This window comes from Vidua chalybeata, chromosome 5, assembly GCF_026979565.1.
Source record: "Vidua chalybeata isolate OUT-0048 chromosome 5, bVidCha1 merged haplotype, whole genome shotgun sequence".
Classification (NCBI taxonomy): domain Eukaryota; kingdom Metazoa; phylum Chordata; class Aves; order Passeriformes; family Viduidae; genus Vidua; species Vidua chalybeata.
Genome location: NC_071534.1, coordinates 20,299,578 through 20,321,868, shown reverse-complemented (window position 1 = coordinate 20,321,868; position 22,291 = coordinate 20,299,578). Strand labels below are relative to the sequence as shown.

Below are 22,291 nucleotides of genomic sequence, written 5' to 3'. Positions count from 1 at the left end.
AACTACAGGGGCAAGGGGGACACAGAAAGGACTTGACTCTGGTGCTGGTTGCCCATCTTCTCCCACTGACCCCAGCATCAGCAGACTCTGCCTGACCTCATGCCCCAAGATACCCAAGCCTTCCAGAGCCACAGACTTCATTTTCCTCTAGCCTGCCTCAGGAAAGACTACTTACCACCACAACCACCACCTCCCCACAGTGTGGGTATCCTGGCACCCCTTTCCTATGGCATCTGATAATGGTGGCTGCATAACAGGATTCAGGACCACGCAGCCTAAGTGAGCACTGCTCTGGCTACCCAAAGCCTCCGTCTCCCCCATTCCAGAGTCTGAACCCACTCTTGGCCCCATGTCAGGGTGAGAACCCCACCTTGCAGGGGCACTGTCTCCCTTTGTCCTAGCAGCATGGCTGGGCTCAGTCTCCTTGTTGCCCCCCAGGAGGGTGAGTTAGCTGGCTTGTCACTTCACGCTAACCAGGGCATGGAGGGATGCAAAGCTCTAGGGACCCCAGCCAGACACAATTCAAAACTCAAGTGAACTTTTCCCTGACTTTCCTAAAGCACCCTGACCAACATCAGTGCTGGGGAGGGCAAGGGACTGAAAAGCAGGGGCCAAGTAGAAAAGGGAGGGGACTTAGTCTGTGGCACACTTAGCCTATCCTCTCCCTACACTTCTTACTGCCCTACAAGAGCAACAGCAGCGCTCCCTCCTTCCCCTGGAGGGCTGGGCAGTTGGGTCTCACCTAAAGGAGGAGAAAAATATCCCGTTGTGCATCACCCATACCTTCCCAGTAACACACAAACCCACAGCCTGCCACCCATTCCCATTATGAATGGTATTTAATTCTCCTTTACAGGCGGTTTGCCAATGAAAGGCTCCATTAATAATTTACAAGCAATAAAGAGTACAGCTTCTATAAAACGAGGGTTTGTTGCAACCTTAGTGTCACTCCAGCTGCAGTGGGTCACGGGCGTATGAGCCATGCTCCCTGTGCCTTGGGGCCAGAGGCGAGGTAGATGGGAAGAGAGGCCCCGGAGCAGACGGTGCCACCGCCAGGGGAGATGGTGGTGACGAGAGAAGAGCTCAAGAGCTTGAAATCTGTGTGAGAAATGCTCCTACGCAGCCTGATCCCACACAGTTCCCCTACGCTCCCTGTCAATCTGACCACATTCAAGGGCAGTCCAAGGCGACAGGGAACAGCCCACAGGGGTGGTTTCCACCATGATGGTGGAAGACGTCTTTCCAATGAAATACAGAAAGTTCAGACGGGGGGGGACACTGCTATCTGTTACTTCCTGGCTTTTAGTGGCCCTCAGGGGGATGAGAAAGGCTACCCTGGGGGGCCTTAGCTACCAGCATCCCCTCAGGGAGGAAGAACACACTACCTGGAGGGGCTTGGGAAGGCAGGCACCTCTGAGAGCAGCTCTTGGGGACAGTAGGTGGCAGTAGCTGTTTTGCTACCCCCCCTCCCCACTCAGTCATCACCCTCCTCAATCCACAGCGGGCGGGTTTGCTCCTGGAAGATGCATCCACGAACCACCTTGGGCAGCTCCTCAGCGTGGCTCCAGGCGTGGGGCTCCACTTGGGCCCAGGAGCACGGCAGGGTATGGAGAGCCCGCTCCACAGCACGGCACGCCTTCAGCACCTCCGAGTCCCGCTGGCCCGCCTTCCCCAGCAAGCTCCTACCGAAAACACAGGGACAAACGTTACCCTTGGCATAAAGAGGTGGGGTGGCAAAACCACCCAGGAATGCACTCACACGTACAGAAAGGAATTTTTCCCCTCACAGCACCAACCCCAGCACACACATCCAGTGCTCTCGTCTGATCCTTGTTCTGTCTCTGAACAGAGACCAGGGCTTCTCTCTCCTCCCATGATACCCTCCATCCATGCCACGCCGTCTTTCCTCACCTGAGTCCTCTAACGTTCTTCTCGGTGACCTCAACATGGATAACAATGGGGTATATTTCACTTTTAATTAGATCCCTCACACCCTCAACTCCCAGCTCTAACAGGCAGTGTTTATTCTGGAAAGGAAATTGAATAGATTTACTGATTTAAATGGAGAAAAAATAACCCCAGCCCATGGCAGTTACGTTAAATCAAACCCCATACTGTGCAATATCATTGCTTTTCCAATACTAATTCCATTAAAAGTGAGATTTATGGACAGTGCCAATAGAAAAGGGGAGAATTAAAGAGCAGGGTCACCCACTCCATCACTGCCAATCCAACCCAAGGGCTCACTGGACCCCTCTCTCAGCCACAGCTCATCTTCACATCCTCTTTGTCATCGCTGTCACCCACAGTCTCATATTTCTGCCCTGAGCAGAGCTGTTGCCACCTTGGTGAACATGAGGAATGTGAGAGCAGGGAGGTCAGTTCTGAGTATGGCATGTCCCTCTGCTTCCTCTACAAATCCCCATTTCCCATTTATTTTATCTGAGCTCATCAGAGACTCAGGGAAATATCCGTATCTCTTGCTCCACAAGTCCACAGCACCTTGACCTGAAGCACTCTCCAAATTACACAACCCCCAAGCAAGTAGCTCCTTTTCTATCACCACACCACTCTCCCTCTTCCCCCCCTCAGCTGCCCCCTCCTCTCCTCCAGTCTGAATGAGCTGCCCCATCCTGGCCCTTTCTCCCCACACCAAAAGCCTCAGCACCTTCTCCATTGCCTCCCGGATCATGTGGATTCGTCCACTCTCCCTCTGGTCTTGGGGGGCAGTTCTAGACACAGGGTGCTCCTGAGCGTGGGTTGCACTGGGATCCCCTCCTGCCAGCTTCTCTGCAAGCCAAGAGGAAATAGGAAGAGAGAGATGTCAGCCCCTTCTCCCTCTTGCACACACTTTCTTCCTCAGATCCCACACGTTGGCTGCTGCACTGGTGCTTATCAAGTTCAGTGTTTCCAGATTCTGAAGAGCAAGACTAATTACACAGCATCACACTTTGGGCATGGATCTCCTGCAGCTTTCTGGTAGGCAACAAGTGAGGTATCACAGCTGAAGACACCTTTCATGGCAAGAGCAACACCTTGTGTTGTACCACAGCAGCCTAAGCTGGCTCACAGACATTATCCACCCACTGCCACACTGTCCCAACCCCTCCCTAACAGAGCATGGCAGAAAAATCACCACTTTATCTTGCCAGACAGATTTTCTGCAGGGTTCGAGTGCTACACAGGCTTATAGACAGCTCCTGTAAGTGAGCACCATGGCTGGGGAAGCAAGAGGAGTGGGTGTATGCTGGGAGAGTGGGAGGAAAATGGAGACGAGCTGAACCTCCTTTTGCTGGTGGCAGCCTGCTCAGAGGCAGGACAGCACGCAGCAGCCAGCACCAGGAAAGCAGCAGAGAGGTGATGCTGGGACAAAGAACTGGGGGCAGAGCTGGATGCAGCATGGTCAAAGCAAGGACAGCCAGGTGCCCCTGGTAACTCCCAAAGGACACTGACACAACACACACACCCAGACCTGGCTTGGGAGCCACAGCCCCTGCATCCTAGTGTGGCTGAGGAAGGAGCCAGGCTTTACCTGCCCACTATGCTGCTCTAGGCAGCTGCCCACACTGCCATGGATACATGAGGAGGCATCATAAAAAGGCTTTTAGGAGCTGCTTGTCCCTAAGACGGAAATAAAGTAATATTTTTAGCAGAAGGCATGTTTGGAACTGGGTTCAGAGCATGTTCCAGTTATCCCAGGTTCCAGGCTGGCTGGGCATCCTCTGCCTAGTGACACAGTACTTCCCAGGCAGACCTGCAAAGCCATGTTTCCTTTGCAGGCAGCAGACTCTCCTGGGAGATCGAAAGAAATTACAGGCAGCAAACAGAAGAGAAATTGCTTGGGGCTCATGGATTATTTTCCTTCCCTCGCAGCTGGCAAAACTAGCAGGGGACAGTGGAGTTTTTGCCCTCATTGTATATTCCCAATCGCAGTAAAAGCTTGGAAGCAGGTCCCCTGTGCAGTGTGAGGGGGACCCTGCAGAGGGCTCAGTAGGACAGGATATATGGCCAAGTACCTCAGCTGAGAAGCCCAGCAGCCAAAATTTTCAGAGCCATCCTTCAGCAAACCAGAGATTTTTCACTACCTCCATCATTACCCGACAAACAAACAAATCAACTCATTTTTCAGTCCTGCAGTTGGCAAAGGGAGAACTCTAAACACTGGGAAAAGAGAGCACTGCAGAAGTGAGGAGGAAGGAAGAAAGAGGGAGTTGTCCTCTCTGAACATTCCCTATGGGAGAAATGCCCTTTCCCCAGCAGCCTCTTCAGCCGTGTGTCAGCCTCACATCTACTGGCAGAAGGAGGGGGATAACAGCACTAAGCCTGGATCCTCCTGTTCCTGGGCAGGAAGGTCAACCTGCAGATCCCACACCAGCCATGGTTTTCATCTCTGGGAAGAGTGACCCAGAGCAGCAAGGCAATGCTACACCACCACCCACTCAAGGGAAGAGAGAAGATCCCCATGCCTCAGGTAACCAGAAGGGAGGGCTGGCTTCCCTGTGGGCCAAAGGGATAGGACGCGGTTGCAAATAGCAGGGAATATCTTGCAGACGCTCAGCCCAAAAAAATGACCTGTCAACAGGTATTACGTGGGAAGACTGAAAGATTCCCACACTTACCCACTGAAGAGAGATCTCATGGGCTTTCCAAGACTCCCATGAGACCATAACTCAACCTTCCAAGAAAAGAGCAGCTCTTCACTGAAACGGACTGAGCAGCCGTGTATTGCTGCCTACCTGCAGAGCACACGTGGAAGTCCAGGCGAGAGGTGGGCAGGTCCAGCAGGTTCCTGATGAGCCGTGGTGCAATGCAGCTTGGCAACAGCACCACAGGACGGGGTGTCTTGACCACCACAGGGCGCACCAGGCTGTAAGGCTTCAGGTTTGTGTCTGGGTCTGGAAGACAGCATTGAAGAAGAGAAAGCCGAAGGTAAGAACACAGGAGACCAGGACAGCCTACAGACCATCCCATTGTTCTGTACCACCTCCTCATCCTGAATCATGGAGGCACCTACCAAACCATCTTATGTCCCAGGAGAGAACCTACCCTGGTTACAACACTCACTCATGGACAGATACCCTGGATGTAGATCCCCTACCCGTTCTCTGGGACTCCCTTGAGTTACGCAGCAGTTTATTCTCCACAAAAAGTTGGATGACCAGGGGACAACTGGTTCTCCAAGGGTGACAGGGTAGGGAAAGGACTAACAGCTCACCTGAGCAGGGGTCCAGCCACAGCTGCTGGGGAGGCTGTTCTGGGCTCCTCTGTGGTTTGGATTTCACCAAACGCAGTTGGCCCAAGGCCCGTTTCTTTAGCTGAGGAGAAAGTGAGGGCAATTAGGCTGAGAGCACTGCCCTTTTCACACACATGAAGAACTAGCTACAGAACACCATCTGGCAAAGAGGATGGAGCACCCTTACAAAAAGGGATTAGGACTGCCATCCATTAGGTTTAGTCTGGGAAGTGGGGAAGTGGTAGAAAAGCAGCCACCGAGCAGTAACACTGCCCGGCCTAAAAGCTTTGCTTGCATCTGCCACCTCTGTACAAGTTGGTTTACCAACCGAGTGGGGCAGATTGTCTCTGAGGTGGTGAGATGGCCATGGGCACACACCACAGCTCTCATCACCTGCTTCTTTGTCTTACGTTATTTCTGTGGCCTCTCTGCTGCCCAGGCATCTGGCGCTTCTCCTGGATCTTCAAAAGTTGATGAGCCCTGAAAAGACAGAATTTGCACTAAAGCAGCTCCAGAAGCCCCAGGGACCATGGCCTGCTGGGTTCCTCTTCACCAATCCCACAGTCCTGCTGAAGCATAGGCATATCAAAGCCCTCACTCAACCTCCCAGTCCCTCACGAGCTCCCAAACACTACCCCAACTTGTCCCCAAACAAGACTTAGTCATCCTACACCACCGAGAGGCCAGTCTGCAGCCCCAGGACGCTAGGGGATGGGCAGCACAGACAAATGGGGCAGGTACCCCCTGCCTCCCTCCTCACGCCGGTTACCTGCTGTAGTTGGGCACCGTGCCCTTGTCCAGGTCCCGCACGGTCAAGGGATCGACGCGAGAGCAGTACCACTCCAGCCGGCCTCTGTGCATGGTGTCCGTGACGTGCAGGATCTCCCGACACTTCACGCACAGCGCGTAAGGGTCTGATGGCTCCAGGAGGGACACGTTGGTGCGGACGTAGAACGAGTCTCCAGAAAATTTCTTCCCTTCCTCCAGGGCTGCCCGCAGAGGCTGGTATCCTGGAGCATACAACACAGGTCACCACAGGTGGGGATGCAGTAGACAACAGTTACCAATAAGAAAGCCAAGTCCCCAGCACAGTTGTGACGCTCTGGATTGGGGTTGGGGTGCAGAGGAGGCAAACAGACAGAAGGTCTGTACCTCTGTCCCGTAACTCAGAGGATGCACAAGTCACACCAGAGAGGGAAAGCTACTGGAGCTACGGCCAACCCCTGTGTCTGACATGGTGGCCTAGGACCAAACAGGAGAGGAGAGAGAATAACTGAGATTAATCTCTAGGTTGGAGTGGAGGGTCTAGAAAGGGAGGCAGAGAGCTCAGGTTCAAAGGTGACCTAGCTGCCAGCACCTTACCTTCTAGGTCAAGCTGAAAGATGAGACTAGATGGCTCATCCCAGTGCAGCAGGCTCAGGTAGGCAACCTCCCGTGTGCAGTTCTCCAGGGAAAGCACCTCTTCCTTCAGCGATGGCACCCTCAGCTAGCAAGGACCCAATGCCATTAGACCTAAGGGCTGGAAGAACATGCAACCCCCAGGCTCCCTCACCCATCAGGGTTACACAAAAGGTTTTACAGAGTGAGGCAGGTCTGGGAAAAACTGTATATGAGGACAAGGCATCCTCAGTCAGCCTCTGGCTCCCACCTCTGCCTCTGAAATACCTGCTGCTAGCCATCACCCAGTCTGGATGATGGGCTGTCGTGAAAGGAAATGTGTTTGTGCATGAACGTGTGTGGGAGCCAGGAGCACTGGTTTGTTTTCAGTTACAGGTGGGATATTAATTCAAGTAGTGCAGCTGTATTTCAAGTGGTGGCATTCTTGGCAAAACAAATGCCCTTCCCTCCTTCCAGGAGCTTTCTTCAGAGCAATTATTCTCTATAACTCAGGAGGGTCACAAAGGCCTGAGAAATCTTGTTCCAGAATTGATTGGTTTGCAATGGGCATGTGCAGGATGCAGGATGCAAACTGCTCTGAAAAGCCACAAGGTGACAGACACAAAGGCAAGGGACACAAAGCTGTACTGGCATCTTAATTGTGTGACTCATTTTTGTTTCACCCTTCCCACAGCTCAAGGAAGGGTTTCAGAAAGTCTTGGCATTTTTACATGCACAAGTACACTCAAGTGCCAGGAGACCTGGGTGGGTGTTTGTGCTGTGTAAAGCTCTAGACAGGGAGCAGTCCTGGAAAATAAGAGAAATGGAGGTGGACTTCAAGCTGGATAGAGGTCATCTTGCACTGGGGATCACTCTGCACTCCTTGCATCATCAAAGGTGCTTTGCAAACCCACAAAAGGAGCCCATTCCCAGACTCACCTCAATGAGCCGGCACCCTTCCCTGAGTCCTGCTTTTTCCACCTGCGAGCCTGGCTTGACCCATTGGACATAAATTCCTGTCCTGTTCCCTCCAAGGATGGAGATGTCTGCTCCGAGCCTCTTCTCCTGGGGTGAGGGGTGGCTGGGATGACCCACACTAGTGAGCTGCACCACCAGTGACCTGGCAAGGAGAAATGCCAAGTCTGGCAACGGAGGTTTACTGCCTTTTCTAAGAGCCAGTCTCCCATGGCTTGTGTCCAGCTACAGGGTGTTTACTGCAGCATGGAGCTCATGACTCATTAGGGCACACAGAGCTAACAAAGCCCCACAGCCCCTTCTATCTCACCAGCCCCACCACCAAAGGCAAGCTGGGCTCCCACAGTCCTTCCCTACCTAGACAGATGCATGTCCATCCAAGAGCAACAGCTCCACCCCTGCCATAACCAATAGCACAGTGCAAAAAATTGAAGTCCTGCTAGGAAGCAAGGACTATAGGATCTTCATTTCTCTCCTCTCCCACTAGCGAGAAAGGGCCTGCAACTGCAAGGGAGGGGCAGAAAGGAAGGGTCTCCCAAGCATGGTCCCTGGCACCACAAAATGCCCCCTCAAGCACCACCACAGTGTGCCCAGCTCAGAGAGCAGCAGTCACCTCCTGGTGACCTCCTTGCGGCTGGAAAGCGTGGATAAGCAGATCTCCGACTTCACCCTGGTGTAGGTGCTGCTGGAAGAAGAGGAGAAGGCCCCCAACAAGGTGTCAGGAAAACTGCTGCCTAGGAAAGAGCAAAAGGGAGAGGGAGCACTTTATCTGTGCTAGTGCTGCAGGGAGCTGGTGTTCTGTGGGTGGCAAGGGTCTGCCATCCTCTCCTGACCATTTTCTAGCATCTAACTGGGAAACTGAGGTTGTAGGGAGGCTTTGAATGGTCACCCTCAAGAAAAGGGTTTCCCATATTCCCTGAGAACAAGCAAATCTTGGTTCCCTTCATCAGCATTTTGGTCAGAAGGCGGCAGCAGCCAGGGTCATGTGGATGTGCCCAGAGATCAGCCACCAGCACCCACCACAGGATCTGCCAGCACCAGTTTGTAGGATGCTCCTCTTCAGGAGACTTACAACCCATCACACAGGTAGTAGCAGATAAAGGGAGTATCCAGTAACACCCCAGGGCAAAGGTATTTCCCTCTTCTATTACCTGCTCTCCTCAATAGCTCTCCATGAGCCAAACAAAGCTGATGCAAATAGCTACCTGCTCTGCAGAGGAAAAGCCAGCTTTTCCAGCTGCTGTGCCCAACAAGGCACAGGGGATATGAGGGCCCATAGTACCATGCTACTATGGGTTCAGAGCTCTCACAATGAGCTGCACAAAGCAGAGGTGTGAGGGAGGGTCAGTTGTCCAACCCCTCTACCCACAGCCCCCACTCCTTTTTAGCTAAGCCCATTGAGGAAAGCCTTGTACCTGTTGAATCTTCAATGCTGCTAAAGGAGCCACAGGACAAGCTAAAAAGAAGACACAAAATGGATCTGTAAGGTAGTGGCTTTTCCAAAGCCTGTTTGCATTCCATTCTCAATCTCAGCTCCACAGACTTGCCCACCACCCCCAAGCACCCCTGGAGCCACCACACAACTTCCAAACAGCCTTTCCACTCAGTTCCCACTCCAGGTTCTTTCCTAACCCTGCCAGGCATCTCTTCCTGGACCCCACAACCCCTACAGAGGAGACAAGCAGCCCTCAGCAATCACCTTTTGTGGGGCATGCACTTCTCTTCCCGCTGCCGACGGAGGATGGAGCCGATGCAGGGAGGGAAGGGGAAGGTGGAAAGGCGGTTGATATCCTTCTCACTGTCGGGAGTCTCGTCCTTGGGCACAGTGAGAGACATGCTTTCTAACACCAACACCCAGCACCATTTCTCCCCTCCCTTCAGGCCAAGGGAGCAAACAGCTCCTTGGCTACCACAATTCTCTTTAGGATAATCCACATCCCTCCAAACTCCCAGGAGCACCTTGTTTTCCCAGACAGATAGCTCAGCTAGAGATCCATGACACTGCATCCCCATCTTTTTGCAAAGCACAAGCTGTGGGAGCAGTAGCAGATGAATAGACTAACCAAACCTTGTCCTTATATTTCTGGTTTAGCCACCACACACCCAGAGGTGTGAGTAACCTGTGGCCATTTCAGGGTGGTCTGGGATGACAGTTCAAGGAGTCAAAGGAAAGAACCTGGCTCCCTTAAAAACAATATGATGCTGCTATAGGGCTCAAAAGAGTCTGGATTTCTCCTCCATCATCATAAATTAAACAGCATTTTAGGGAGGATAGCATCTTACATGTTGGTTTCTAGGGTGTCATATGGAATGAAGGGTTTTCACACACTTCAGGGCAGCATTGGCCAGTTTGTTAGAGACTGAGAGCTTTGCACCTGAGATCTGATCACACCTTACACACCACCCCATGGCCCATCTTCCATCAAGTCATAGCCTCACGATGAAGCCACTTCAATGCCTGTGTGCCCTTCCTGAGCACTGTCTCCACTGACCTCAGCTGAGGGCCAGCATCACATGGTCAAGCACTCACCATGCTCTGAATGGCTGAATCCCCTGGGAATGGGGTAACAGAAGTCCCCAGGGTATCCACAAGTCCATTTGCAGGGTTGTCTATGAGGCTCCAGGTGCTGCTGAGGTTGGAGCAGAGGGAGTAGGAAGAGCTGCACATCTGGGAGAGAAGGAAGTCCATCATCCCATTTGCATCCTCCAGAAATCAGTCCTGACCCCTTTGCCTTCTCTCTTTCCCCTTCCTTCTAGCCACCCTCACCTTGCTGAGGCTGCGGCTGCCTTGGCACCGCTGCAGCTGTGCCTCCAGCGTGCTGTTCAGCCCTTCTGCCTGGCTCAGCTTGCTTAGGAGCTCATCCCGCTCCTCCTCCAGGGCCCGCACACGTTTGCGGTACTGGTCCTTCTCAATCAGGCTCTGGGAGTATTGCAGCTGCACCCCATCACGGCTCTGGATGGCCTGCAAGGAGCCAGACTGAGTGAGAAAAGACACGGAACTGCACTGCTGATCCACACCTCCCACCCTGGCATAGCTGGACAAGATCCACCGGGGAAGGAGAGATATCCAGAGCCCTGTTCTTGCTGGGCAGTCAAAAGCAATTTACCTGGTCCCGCTCTTTTTCGATCTCCTCCAGCTGCAGCAGCACTGTGTTCATACGATGCTTGTAGAGATCACAGTCCTTCTGCAGCGTTCGGTATTTCAGCTTCAGATCTTCGACCTCCTGGAGGTACTGGTAACAGCAAGCAAAGAGCATTAGCATTCCTGAAAGCAACTGCTTTACAGCATCCTTCTCCTCTATTCCAGGCTCTGCTTGGAGTGCAGGGACAGAGGCGGTGATGAATGCTCTACCTTATCCCTCAGCTCTTCGGCCCACTGCAGCTCATTCTGCAGGGAGTTGAGTTTCTGACAGAGATCCTGCCGATCATCTTGGGCTTCCTTCCAGTCATGCTCCAGGATGTCCAGGAGGATCTGCTCAGAGCCTGGCACTGGGCCGTCACCGGGTTTCTAAGAGGCAAGAGGGCACTGTCACTGCACCACAAGCACCAAGGGCGCAACAGACCAGGGCTGTGACTGGCAGATTGGCACAACTGTCACCACCATCCATCATCAATCGGCTGTGCAGTCCAAGGCACAAAGTCACACTTGTGAGCCCAACCAAGAATTACAGAGCTGGAAAAAAGCACCCGTCACTACCCAGATGCAATGGCAGCCACCACAGCCAAGCAATATGCTCGGAGGATGGGACAGGCCAGCCCAAACCAACAATTTCCCCATCTTTCCAGTGGCTATGTAAACTGCACTGGAGATAGCTCAGGAAAGGAGGTGACCTGGAGCCTGCCCTGCCCTAGCAGGTACCTGCAACATGCCCTGCAGCTCCTGCAGCGATGCCGTGAGCCGCTGGTTCTCAGCCCACAGCTCAGACACAGTGTCAGGGTGGCCCCGCTCCTCCGCCTCCCACTGGGGCGGTGCCGATGCCTGTTTCCGCAGCAGGCTGCACTCCTCCTCCAGGCTGGAGACTTTGCATTTCAGCTGGTCCACCTGCAACCCAGGGAAGAAACAGTCTGACACACATGGCCCCGCACCTCTGCCTTACTAGGAGAGCAAAGCAGAAAAGGTGCTGAGAAGAAAACAGGTTTGGAGGTGAGTAAGGCACAGGAGGCAACCACAGGCAAGCATGTGAAGGAGTATCCTGCTGCTGGGCGGAGGTTAGCAACACAGCTGTAGTCAAAAGCTTATCCCTCAGGGAAAGGAGGAAGACACACTTGCATAAGCACTTTCAGGATCATCTCTTGGTGCAACAACTTTCTTACTACCCTGGAGCATCCACAGTGCAGCTGGCCTTGACCATGGGTGGACGTGGGACCTCTGGTGCGCTGCCAGGGCCATCAGCTGTGAGTATCTCAAAGATTCATAGAGCAGCTGAGAAACAAATTCACAGCAGCAAAATCCACTGGAGGCTACTCCAGTGTGGGAGGCCACCTCTGGCCTGGGAGGTGTTTGAGGTTCAAGCTGCTGGAGGCTGCAGAGTACTACAGGGGCATCGTCTTTCCCTGGCCTGGTCCCACATTCCTCCACCAACATATCACAGGAGACAGCAGAGGTCAGCGACTTTTAAGAATAAGAAAGGTCCTCCCAGATCTGTAATGACTGATCAGATTGATCAGAGAACCAATTTCACAGGTAAGTAAGGCTTTGAGAGGAAATGGGACAGGAGAAGCTTATTACAGCCATCAAGAAGCACTGCCAAAATTGCCACGGAGGGATTCAGGAACTGAATTACTTCTGTGAATCTGCCCAAAAGATCTACAATGACTTTTGGGGACCAGACACTTCTGGACCCAAGAGTCGGGAGGGGAAGGCAAGCTGAGACACTGCTTCCAGGGGTATTTCTTCAGCCCACAGTTACCTACAAGTGATTCTCCTCCCTGCTCCAAAGAGGCCCAGGGGAGCTGGCATTGGCAGGAATACCAGAAAAAAGGTAGGGGAAGATCCTGCCTCTGGCAGAACAGAATGAGGTATGAAAGGTAATCACAAGGCTGTGTGAGAGGTCCAGGCCCAGACTGGTAGGGGGAATGCCAGGAGGCAGCAGACCACTTAAAAATACAGGTTATTAATAGGTTCAAGGTAGGGCTGTCCTTGCCTAGGCAGGAAATGTGTGCATGTTTGCGGGAGGTGAGAGCCTGGCAGCTGGAGTGCAGTGTCACAAATTCCTGCAGCTATGCAGGGCATGAGTCTTACAAACGTCATGAGAGACATGAGGAGGCGGTGGGGAGTGGCAAGGGGAATGGAGTCTGGGCCAAAAGGCTCCTAAGCTCAGCAAGGCAGGCTGGGCAGCTCCAGGCAGCACACAGACACCCAGTGGGGGTGGCTGCACAGCCACTGGCCTCCCTAGGGAGAGGAAAATGCAAACCCTCGAAGGGGAAAAAGTAAATACAAACACACAGCTTGAGAGCGTGGAACTGCCTGCTGCCTGCCTGTGCTGCCTAGAGAGCAGTGCAGGCAGCACAGGGCAGCAAGCACAGGCAGGAGCACACAGGGCATCTTGTGGTGCCAGCAGCCAGGCTGAGTATCAGGGGATGCCGGGGAAGGCATCAGTCCTGCTTCTGGCTCCTCTAGAGATATACCTCCAACTACATCACTTGGCAGGAGCTGGTGATGTATCTCCAGCTGCCCCCGGGCAGTGGCGAGCCTCCTGCATTGTGCCCATGCCTCAGCCTTTCTGCAGGGCACATTTCCACCAAGAGCAGGGCAGGATCCCCATCATGCATCCTGTGTGCCATCAGCTCCTTCGTGCTCACAAGCCACCACGTGTGGACAGCCATGTGCATCCTTCTCGGCCGTCAGACCCCCACCACATCCTGCTGCCCACCCTTGTGCTCCCCAGGATCCTACCAGCAGCTGCAGGTCCCTGCTCCGCAGCACGGCCACGTTCTTCTCCTCGCAGAGCTGCGCGTAGCGCATGGCCATCATGTAGTTCTCGTCCTTCAGCCTCAGCAGCTCCACACTGTTGGAGTCCCACTCCTCTCTCAGCCGCTGGCAACGCTCCTGCACCTTCAGGAGCTCCTTCAGCTGCTGCTCCAGCCGGACCTGCTCTTGCTCCAATGCCTGGTTTTTCACCTGGAGCTGGTGTTCCTTCAGCAGGTGCTCTTTCCGTTGAGCCCTCACCTTCTTCACCTCCATCATCAGGAACTGAGTTAGTCCCTCAGGGCCTTCCTCATCTGGGGAGAGACAAAGGAGAATCTGTTCCTGGCTGCTGAAATAGGGGTAACCCCAAGAAACAGATTTACCCAATGCTCTGTTTTGCATCAAGAGGTGACAAGTTCCCCTGAGGGTTTGCAGCCCTTGTTGTCCCAGGCTTATGGCACCACAGTCTGTCACACCTGTACACGTGGCCCCCTCCCTGCCAGAGGGGAGGGGGCCAGAGTACAGAACTGTCAGGATTCCTCACACACAGCCAGCATGAACCCAGTTTTTACACAGGCATGTGAACTTGCACAAAATTTTATGGCCCTTCCCATGCAAGCAGCAGCTGAAGGGAGAACAGAGCACCTGCTCCTACCCAGGATCATAGAGCAGCGCTGGGCTGGTTCCCTCCCCGTGAGCCGTGTGTAGTGCTCTGGGTAGTAAAACTCCAAGGATTCCAGGAAGGCTTCATAGCCTCGCTTTCCACGGCGCCGAAGGATGTCCATCAGGTAACCTGGAAGAACAGATAAAGAGCTAGGATGAATTCTCTGCAAAACAGAGAGAACACTGTAGCACCACTTCATGATATGAAAATAGTATCTCCATCAGATCTACGTCCACCCACAAAAATGGGAATGGTTAGAGGAGAATGAGGTGAGAGCACTGCCCTCTTCTGTGTGCACGCAGGGGGAGGCCCTGGGTACAGAGCACCTCAGAGAACAACAAAGCTGAGGGAGCAGCGCAGTGTGTGCAACATCCACTCTGTGTCAAAACCAGGTTATCCCCCCCAAACCAGGCCCATCCAAGTGCCAGTCTGCGTCTTCTCCCACCTGTCTGGTTGCTCTTGCAAGGGAATCGGCACGAGTTCAGCACCTCCTCCTCATCCTGCTCGTCTATGACGCGGCACTGGCGCAGATATGGGGTGAGCTTGGCCGGGTTCAGGGAGCGGGTCAGCTGGTGTCGGGCACTCTCAATCTTCTCCCAGATGGTGTCTTCCTCCTCCTCCTGCTCTGAGAGGCTGCTGGCTTGGAGAGGTGCATTCTCCACGGCTGGAAGGATAAAAGGAAAGGATAAAATGATGAGGAATGATGGAGAAGCACAGGTAGAAGGCATAAGTAAGCATGGGACAACACGAATCAAGGTATGATCCTGTAAATGATCCATTTGTCCAATCTTGCAAATGGGACTCAGATACATTAGAAAATATTTTACATAAAAATGGTTTCAGCAAGACCTTGAGTGTCCACCTAGAGCCTTAGATATGTAGAAGGCAAGTGGTACAAAAGGGAGTTAGAAGCCTGCATAGTAGGAAGTCTAGTGAAGATATCATCCTTATCTCTCAAACATTCTTAAATCCCCCCAGTCATCACACACCTTCTTTTTTGTCCCACCCCTGAGAATGGGAAACTCTCAGGACCAAGAGTTCTCATACTTGGGGCTGGAAAGCATCCAGCAAATGAATCCCTGGCACTGTGCACCAAGAACTGGTGACCAAACAAGTTCTCAAGGGCACCATCCCACAGAGAAGCTTGGCTACAGGTACTGGAATCAGCAGGGAATCACATGAGCATATCTTTGGTGTATCTTCCACACAGCTGTACGGAGCCCTGAAAATATGTAGCAACAAGGCAAGCACTCTGCCAACCAAATAAAGCAAGAGAGAACCCCTCAAGTGAATGGGCCAAAACATCTCAGAGCCATGGTGAACCTGCTCCATTAAGTCCTACAAGCTGTGATGGAGCAGGTATGTGCAATGTGCTCTCTCTCCAGCTATAGATCAACTCAAAATGTGTTGATCTATAGCTGGATCTATTTTCATTCAAGAAATGAAGTCTGCTTCACAGGCCAGCAAAAATCCTTTTAGCTGTCAAGGCAAAGCACAGCAAAGATCTCCTGAGACTTAGAAGCCATTTTTCCTCCAACATGTACGTGGTTACCTGCTGCTGTGGTGCTGGCATTAAGTCCAGCTTTGGTAGCCAAGGCACACAAACATCCCCAGGGGCAGGGAAGAGGTTCACATTCTATGGGGAAAGGAAACATCCTAGTCTTTTTCCTTTTCTTTGGAAATTTGGGGGTGGAGTTATGTTTGTTGTTTTGGGGTGGTTTTTTTTGTTTTTGTTTTTGTTTTGGTTTGGTTTGGTTTTTTTTTTTTTTTTTACTTGTGGTGCAAATTACAGCATGGTATTTCAGACTGACAGCCAGCACAAGAAGGAGAATGGCTAAGAGAGCTGCACAGAAGTGAATCCTCCAGATACAAGCACAGGAGGCTTGGGGTCTGATGGATGAAAGATAGCAGGAACAGAGAATTGTTGACACCACAAAAGATTCCCAGGTGTCTCATTTTCTGCACCAAAGAGTTTAGGAGCCTAAATACAAATACAGATATGGATTGTTCTATGTTGAATAAAACCAGTGTTTCTAGCAGAAATTGAACTCTCATTTGAGACTCTTGTCACATAGATGCAAGAGAGCGTCACATAGACCACAGAGACCTCCTGTGCTGGTGGAGAACACAGCAGCAGGTCACAGAAGTTGAGCTGTTTCAAACTCCACAGCAGATTTGCCCCTTTTAGTCAAACTCTTTCTCCAAGAAACTCAAGCCGGCTGTACAACCCGCGACCAGCCTCTCGGCGGGCAGGTTCGGCAGAGGTGGAAAGGGAGAAGGAAGGAGAGAACAAGAGGGGAGGGGTGCGCAGAGGGTTCCAGAGCCGGTAGCCCCGCTCCCGCCCGGAGTACCCCTCTCCCGCGGCGGGCGGAGGGAGCTCTTCCCTTTCGCCGGTCTGAAGGCGCTCTTCGAGAAACGCCGAGCCGGAGGCCATTCCTGAGGAGGTGGCTGGGGAAGAGGATAAGAAGCGCAGACATCCCACCACCACCACCACTCCCGAGCCAGTGCGAAACTCCCGTCCCGGGCCGACGAGCAGCCGCCGCCCCCGCGGCACAGGGTGCCCGGCGGGGCTCCGCCGCCCCCGGGACCCCGTTCCCGGACGGGGCTCGCCCCTTACCTGCCATCCCCGCTCCGGGCGGCCGCTTCCCGCTCCGCTCCGGGCTGCCGCCTCGCCGCCCGGCAGGTGTGTCTGAAGCGCCCTCCCCACCCCCCGCACTTTCCCAGCCTCTTTCCCTGCCTCCCTCCCTCTCTCTCCTTCCCTCCCTCGTCCAGCCGGCTGGAAAGAAGCCGGCGCCCCCCCGGGCTATGGAGAGCTTAGCTCTGCCCACCTCCGCGGGTCGCGGGGCACTCACGGGCGGGCGGAGGCGGATCCCCCTCGGCCACTCCCGGTTTCTGAGAGCCTCCGGCTGCTCCTCACCTGGGCGCGCCGGGGAAGGGTTTTTCTCTGCGTGTGTCCCGTCCTAACCCACCTCGGTCCCCAGCCCCGGGACAGAGCTGCTCCCCGGAAGGATGTGACTCGCCGGCCACTTCTCTTCCGAAACGCACCCGACAGACCGGCGGGGGAAGGGGGTGCCCGCTTTGTCCACGACCCTGCCCGGGCAGGATGGGGGTCTCCTCGGCAAGGAATAGCCCCCCCGCGCTCTTCCACGAAGAAGAGATTCAAAAGGAGAGGCTTCCTTTGGTTCCAGGGCTGCAGAAATTGTAGCCAGGCCACCCAAGCTGTAGGCCTGGTTCTGGATGGAGGGGGGGATCCAAGCAAGGGGAAGAAGTTGAGAGTGCTGGAAAGATGCCTGATCCAGGCCAAGAAGAGATCCCACAGGCTAGATTTTGGCCCCAGTCTTCAGCTGTGTCTGTGGGTGGAGCTGGGTGTGGAGACCTCAGGCAGTGTGATGGAGATATACTCCAGGGCATGCAGGGGCTTGCAACTTGGGCCTGGCACAGGCCAGGAGTGGATGCTGGGAAGCCTTCCTCTGGTCCAAGTGGAGGGGACCTTTGTGTCCACACAGCATCCCAAAGATTTTGCATAGATTTTCTCCACACCTGCCACATACTCGGTTGCCCAAATCTATGCATACCACTGGACAAAGAGGGCTCTGAGAGAGATGGAACTGGACACCAACATCAAGCTTCCCCCTTCAAGGCCAAGTTGTTCTTCATTTTCTCTAGCAACCCTATTTCACTCTCATTTCTTCATTCCCAGCTGTGTCAGACATCAATAGCCAGGCTATGCAGTGCAGGCTCTGTACAAGAAATTCCCAATGCATTATCAAGCTCATAAGAAATGAGAGTTCCCTGATTCTCCCCAGCCTTGGAGTCAGGCCACAGGGTAGCACAGAGTACTGCTGTGCATCCCTCCAGGGCTCTGAACACAACATGAAGGAGCCCTGCATTGCTCCTGCCCCTGCCAGCACACTCGGAAAAGGGAGGTGCCTTTAGCACCCCACCACTGCAGCTTCTAGACCCCACTTCTCCACGGAAAACTTTCCCTCCTCATTCACATAAGTGAAGAAGCAGATGTATGAACTGGCCCACCCTTTCCTAAAGAATTTCTGCTGCACCCAAAGTGAATATCTTCATTTGTTCCTCCTCCAGGGCCAATGGCAGGGCTCCTGCACCAGTTTCAGTAAGGTGATTTGAGGGAAGGGAGGCTTTCACGAGACCCTTTCCCCATGCTGCATAGTTCCTTTCAAAATCAAGCACAACCACCACCTGGGAACTGAGAGTGCATCTGCGTGATGCACAGAGCACACAGTCTTTTTGTTGCAAAATATACACAGATACTGAGCAAATGCCAGGCACGTGCACGCATGTGGGGCTTTCAGCAAACTGCCCTTGGATGGCATCCATCCCAACAGGCACTGGTTGACACTCTGAGCACATGAATTTGTTGTTGACTCACCCACCCTGGGAGGGGTCCCAACAGCCTCCTCCCCTCCCCTGTAAGCCCAGCAGTGCACAGCTCCCACACAGAGGGCACATGGTGACCCAGGACCACCAGCAGCAGGGCACAGCTCCTGTCTCCAGCCCTTACCTCCAGCCAGAGGCATCCAGCTGAGTGATTAAAAGCAAGTACAAGCAAGGCTGCCTGCTGGAAACCCATTCTGACTCAGGCCGTGTCAATTTTTGCCTGCTAGGTATTCTCTCCAAAACAACTCAGGTCTCTCCCTCTCTGGTGAAAAGACTTCCGAGCTGGGTATTATGTGGTGATAGAAGATAAGATCTTCACAATCCTGATGAAAGTCCCAAAGCAAGAGTTGGTTTCTCTCATTCACACAGAGACCAACTCAAGGCTGATGACAAAGAAATCCTCTTCCTCCACCCACCCTGACCCCATGGGCAGTGGCTGCACTGCTTTGTGACTCAGAGCACTCAGACATCAGACAGAGCAGGTCCCACATCAAGAACAGCTAAAGAAATATCTTCACCCTAGGTTGCCCACGGAAGAGTCTCAGACATCCAAGTCCAGGGAAAAATAAATAATTCAATAATTGGCTGGTACTGCAATAAGGGCAGGTCCTTAGACTGACTAAGTGACTAATTTCCTTTTTTTTTTTTTTTACAAGCTCCATTACTTATTCTTCTTCATGGAGAGTCTTTGAGCTTGGCAGGTACCCCACAAGCAAGAAGACCACCCCTGGCTCTGGGCTGGGTAACTGATCCCAACAGCTCCTGAGAGGAACAATATATTCCATACTTGTTTTTTGGCCTGGCTGTGGAGGCACAGGCGTGCAAAGCTCACACTTTAGAGGGAAGCTTCAGTTGTATAAGACAACGCCAGTTTGCTGGAGACACACAGTCCCACCAGACTGTACATGCTCACAGCCAGATGTTACATTTCCAAAATAGCTTTAGCAGTAGCACCAGCTTTAGTGCTGGCACACTTGAGTTCACACTAGGAATGACACTGGGGTGTTTGGGCGGGGTTTTTTTGTTCTCGTATTGTTGGTTTGGTTTGTTGTTTTGGGTTTTTCTTCAAATCCTAACCAAAATAGTTGCACTGGTAAAACTTTCCAAGCCACACGGGCTCACAGAGGAAATCTATAACAAGTTAGCAAATGGTGAGTCACATGTCCTTTCCACCACCAGAGAAGGGGCTTAGCACACATGGCCACAGAGTGTGGCAGGCTGCTGGGTTTTCTGCAGAAATCTTGCAGTGTGGGGTGACTGATGGCACAAAGAGGTCAGAGGGATCCCGCAGGGGCGAGTGAGCCCGTGCTGTGGTGAGCTGGGCTGGCCATGCCTCAGCACTGCATTGTTTGCCCCTGCCTGGAAATAGCTTTAGGAAGGTCTGAAGCGGGGCAGGAATTCAATAAATTCCTGATTGTGTGGCTAAAATGCCACTGGTACAAAGCTCAAGGTGTGGTTACAGATGGTGAGCTGGGTGCTCTGTAAAGTCTTGCCCTGTGTTTTGGGAAGCACAGTAAATTTACAAAGCTGAAACTGCCTACCCACACATTGTCCAGAATGTGAGCCAGTCAGAACATCTTCAGCAATATATTTCTTACTTGGTCCTTCTTCTTCTTTTTTTTTTTTTTTTTTTTTTTTTTTTTTTTTTTTTTCCTTCCCCAATCAAAATAAACTATTCTTCTTGCAGCCTGGTAATTTGCAGAGACAGCTTCCACTGAAGTTTTAGGGGGGAGATTTACTAAGGTCTCCAGGGTGATCTCCCAAGTCAGGTTGAGGAAGTGAGTTTGAAATAATTCCCCTAATAATAAAAACTTCCACCCTGCAATAGCTGTCCCAACACGATTTGGTGTCATGAAAAAACTCTCTGCAGTTTCTGTTCCTGTGTGGAACAAAACAAATGCCAAAAACACAAAAGGACTTATGAAACAGAATTATCGACTCTAGCCTGGTCCAATTGGCTCATACGCTGCTTCACGCCAGATTAGTTAACACACACAGAAAAAAAAAGCTTTTCTTAATGACACCTCTCCAAGTCAGTGTTAATATTAACAGCTTTGGCAAGGACTTTGACTACCTGCTCTTTTGCCCGACACTTTTAATAGCAGATGTAACACCGCTGCAGCACACTGACAGCAGTTTATTCCCTTCACAGTAGTGGCTGCAGAAGGGAGAAGGAATGAGGCCCCCCCTCAAAAACCGAGTGGCCTTTATAGCAGGAAGGAAATGCGTGCATCTGTGTGGAGATAGCAAAACAAGCAAATATTTCCTTCAGCATTCCTCCCCCTCATCACACGAACACACCCATTGCCTGGAGCTACAGGAGGCAAAAGCATGTGGGAGCCTTTTGGTAAGGTATTGGCAAGAAATCTGTGTCCTCCTTAAGGCACCAGAGGTGTGCAGGGTCACAAGGAAGACCTGAATTAGAGCAGAATGACGGGATTAGGGTCACTGGGATGAGCTTTCTCGCTCCAAGGCTGCCCAGCTGCCCCTGGCAAAGGGGCTCAACTCAGCAGTTGCTTTATTCTGAAACCATTATCCCAGTGAGATTAGTCTCAGCTTTTTTCCCCTCTCTCTCCAGAATATAAGCCAACCAAGAGTCCATCTCACTGGTCATTGTGAATCCAGTCTGGTTGGTGACCCTTTACAAGAGGACCATTAAAGTCTGCCCTCGGCTGCATAAGAAGGGTCTGAAGAGTGACAGCACAGAGGTTACAGTGAATACAGGGGACAAGTCTGCCCTCCCCAAATATGACCCACTCTGTCTAGAAACTGGGAGTGAATTCAGCTCTCCAATAAAGGATCCGCCTTTGTTGTTTACTGGGCTGTGTGCAAGCAGAATTTGTTTCTCAGGAACAAGAACCACATGGACTGAGGGTGTACTCACAAAGAGTGGTTACCTGCCTCGAGAGGAAAACAAATTACTGTCTAAGAGGAGAGGTAGTGGGGAATGGAGCCTAGAGAAGGAACAAACTCAACGGCATTTCAACTGAAGCAAGCAGCAGCTCACCAAACCCAGCCCGTTTGCCTTAGTGCCTCCTTGCACGCCAAGGCTGCAGCCACCAGAGGTCAATGTGACCACATGAACCTCACCCAGCTGCTGGGTGCTGCACCCCTTTGAAACTGGGATGTCGAACACAAGTAGGAAGTAGTGTTTTCCACCTCTTAGGACGAAACTTTGGGACAGATTTGCATGTAAACCAACATTCAAAGCATTAATCACAATAGGGCCTCAGCATTATCCTGGGAAAAAATAGCTTGGGAATGACAATGTCTCCAGTTAGCATCCTGCAAGACCACTGAATTGAGACTCTTACTTGGCTGTGGGCCCCACAAGTGCTCCTGACACCCTGGGCATGTCTCAGTCCTGCTGGTTTCAGTGCCACTCAGGTATTCTCACCAATCCCAGCCTTGGTAGCAGGAAAGGAGTAGAAATGGGCAGTCTGTACTTCCCTGAGTCCCACTTCTGCTTTCTGGAATATAGGTCTGTCATAGTGAATGAGGTCTGCCCCAGATCCAGGCTGGCTGGATAAAACAAGTAGCTGACCTGCAGCCAGAGAAAGGCAAATGGGTTAAATGAGGCAGGGTCATCAGTCTGGGTTAGAAGTCAGAGAGGGATGATGAGACTGCAGAACAGAAATCAATGTGTCTAGATAGCTTTGTAACAGCCAGCCATTCCTCTGCACTCCCACATGTACCAGTTCTCTATCTCCCCTATGTCCTCCTCTAG

At 52.4% G+C, this 22,291-nt stretch overlaps 1 protein-coding gene across 1 annotated transcript; it reads right to left on the bottom strand.

Annotated features, from left to right (window-relative positions):
• Positions 1-854: 854 nt before the first annotated feature.
• On the bottom strand, positions 855-14,885 carry CARD10 (caspase recruitment domain family member 10). The gene is made up of 20 exons (XM_053942893.1): positions 14,603-14,885; positions 14,149-14,286; positions 13,482-13,807; positions 11,445-11,627; positions 10,938-11,093; positions 10,693-10,818; positions 10,353-10,547; positions 10,116-10,253; positions 9,285-9,400; positions 9,001-9,041; positions 8,199-8,319; positions 7,550-7,730; positions 6,596-6,719; positions 6,003-6,243; positions 5,644-5,713; positions 5,216-5,315; positions 4,737-4,895; positions 2,669-2,790; positions 1,912-2,027; positions 855-1,682 (listed from the first exon to the last, which is right to left on the bottom strand). Exons 1-20 carry the CDS (start codon positions 14,883-14,885, stop codon positions 1,475-1,477), a joined length of 3,144 nt encoding a protein of 1,047 aa, XP_053798868.1. The 3' UTR covers positions 855-1,474.
• Positions 14,886-22,291: the final 7,406 nt, after the last annotated feature.

Bases quoted from the DNA above. Each gene is read 5' to 3' on its own strand.
- CARD10 (XM_053942893.1), bottom strand. From the start codon at position 14,885: ATGCCTTCTACCTGTGCTTCTCCATCATTCCTCATCATTTTATCCTTT. The intron at 2,791-4,736 runs GTAGGCAGCAAT...CTTGGCTTGCAG, and splicing joins CTTCCACGTGTGCTCTGCAG to AGAAGCTGGCAGGAGGGGAT. The intron at 1,683-1,911 runs GTGAGGAAAGAC...TGTTTTCGGTAG, and splicing joins AAGAACGTTAGAGGACTCAG to GAGCTTGCTGGGGAAGGCGG.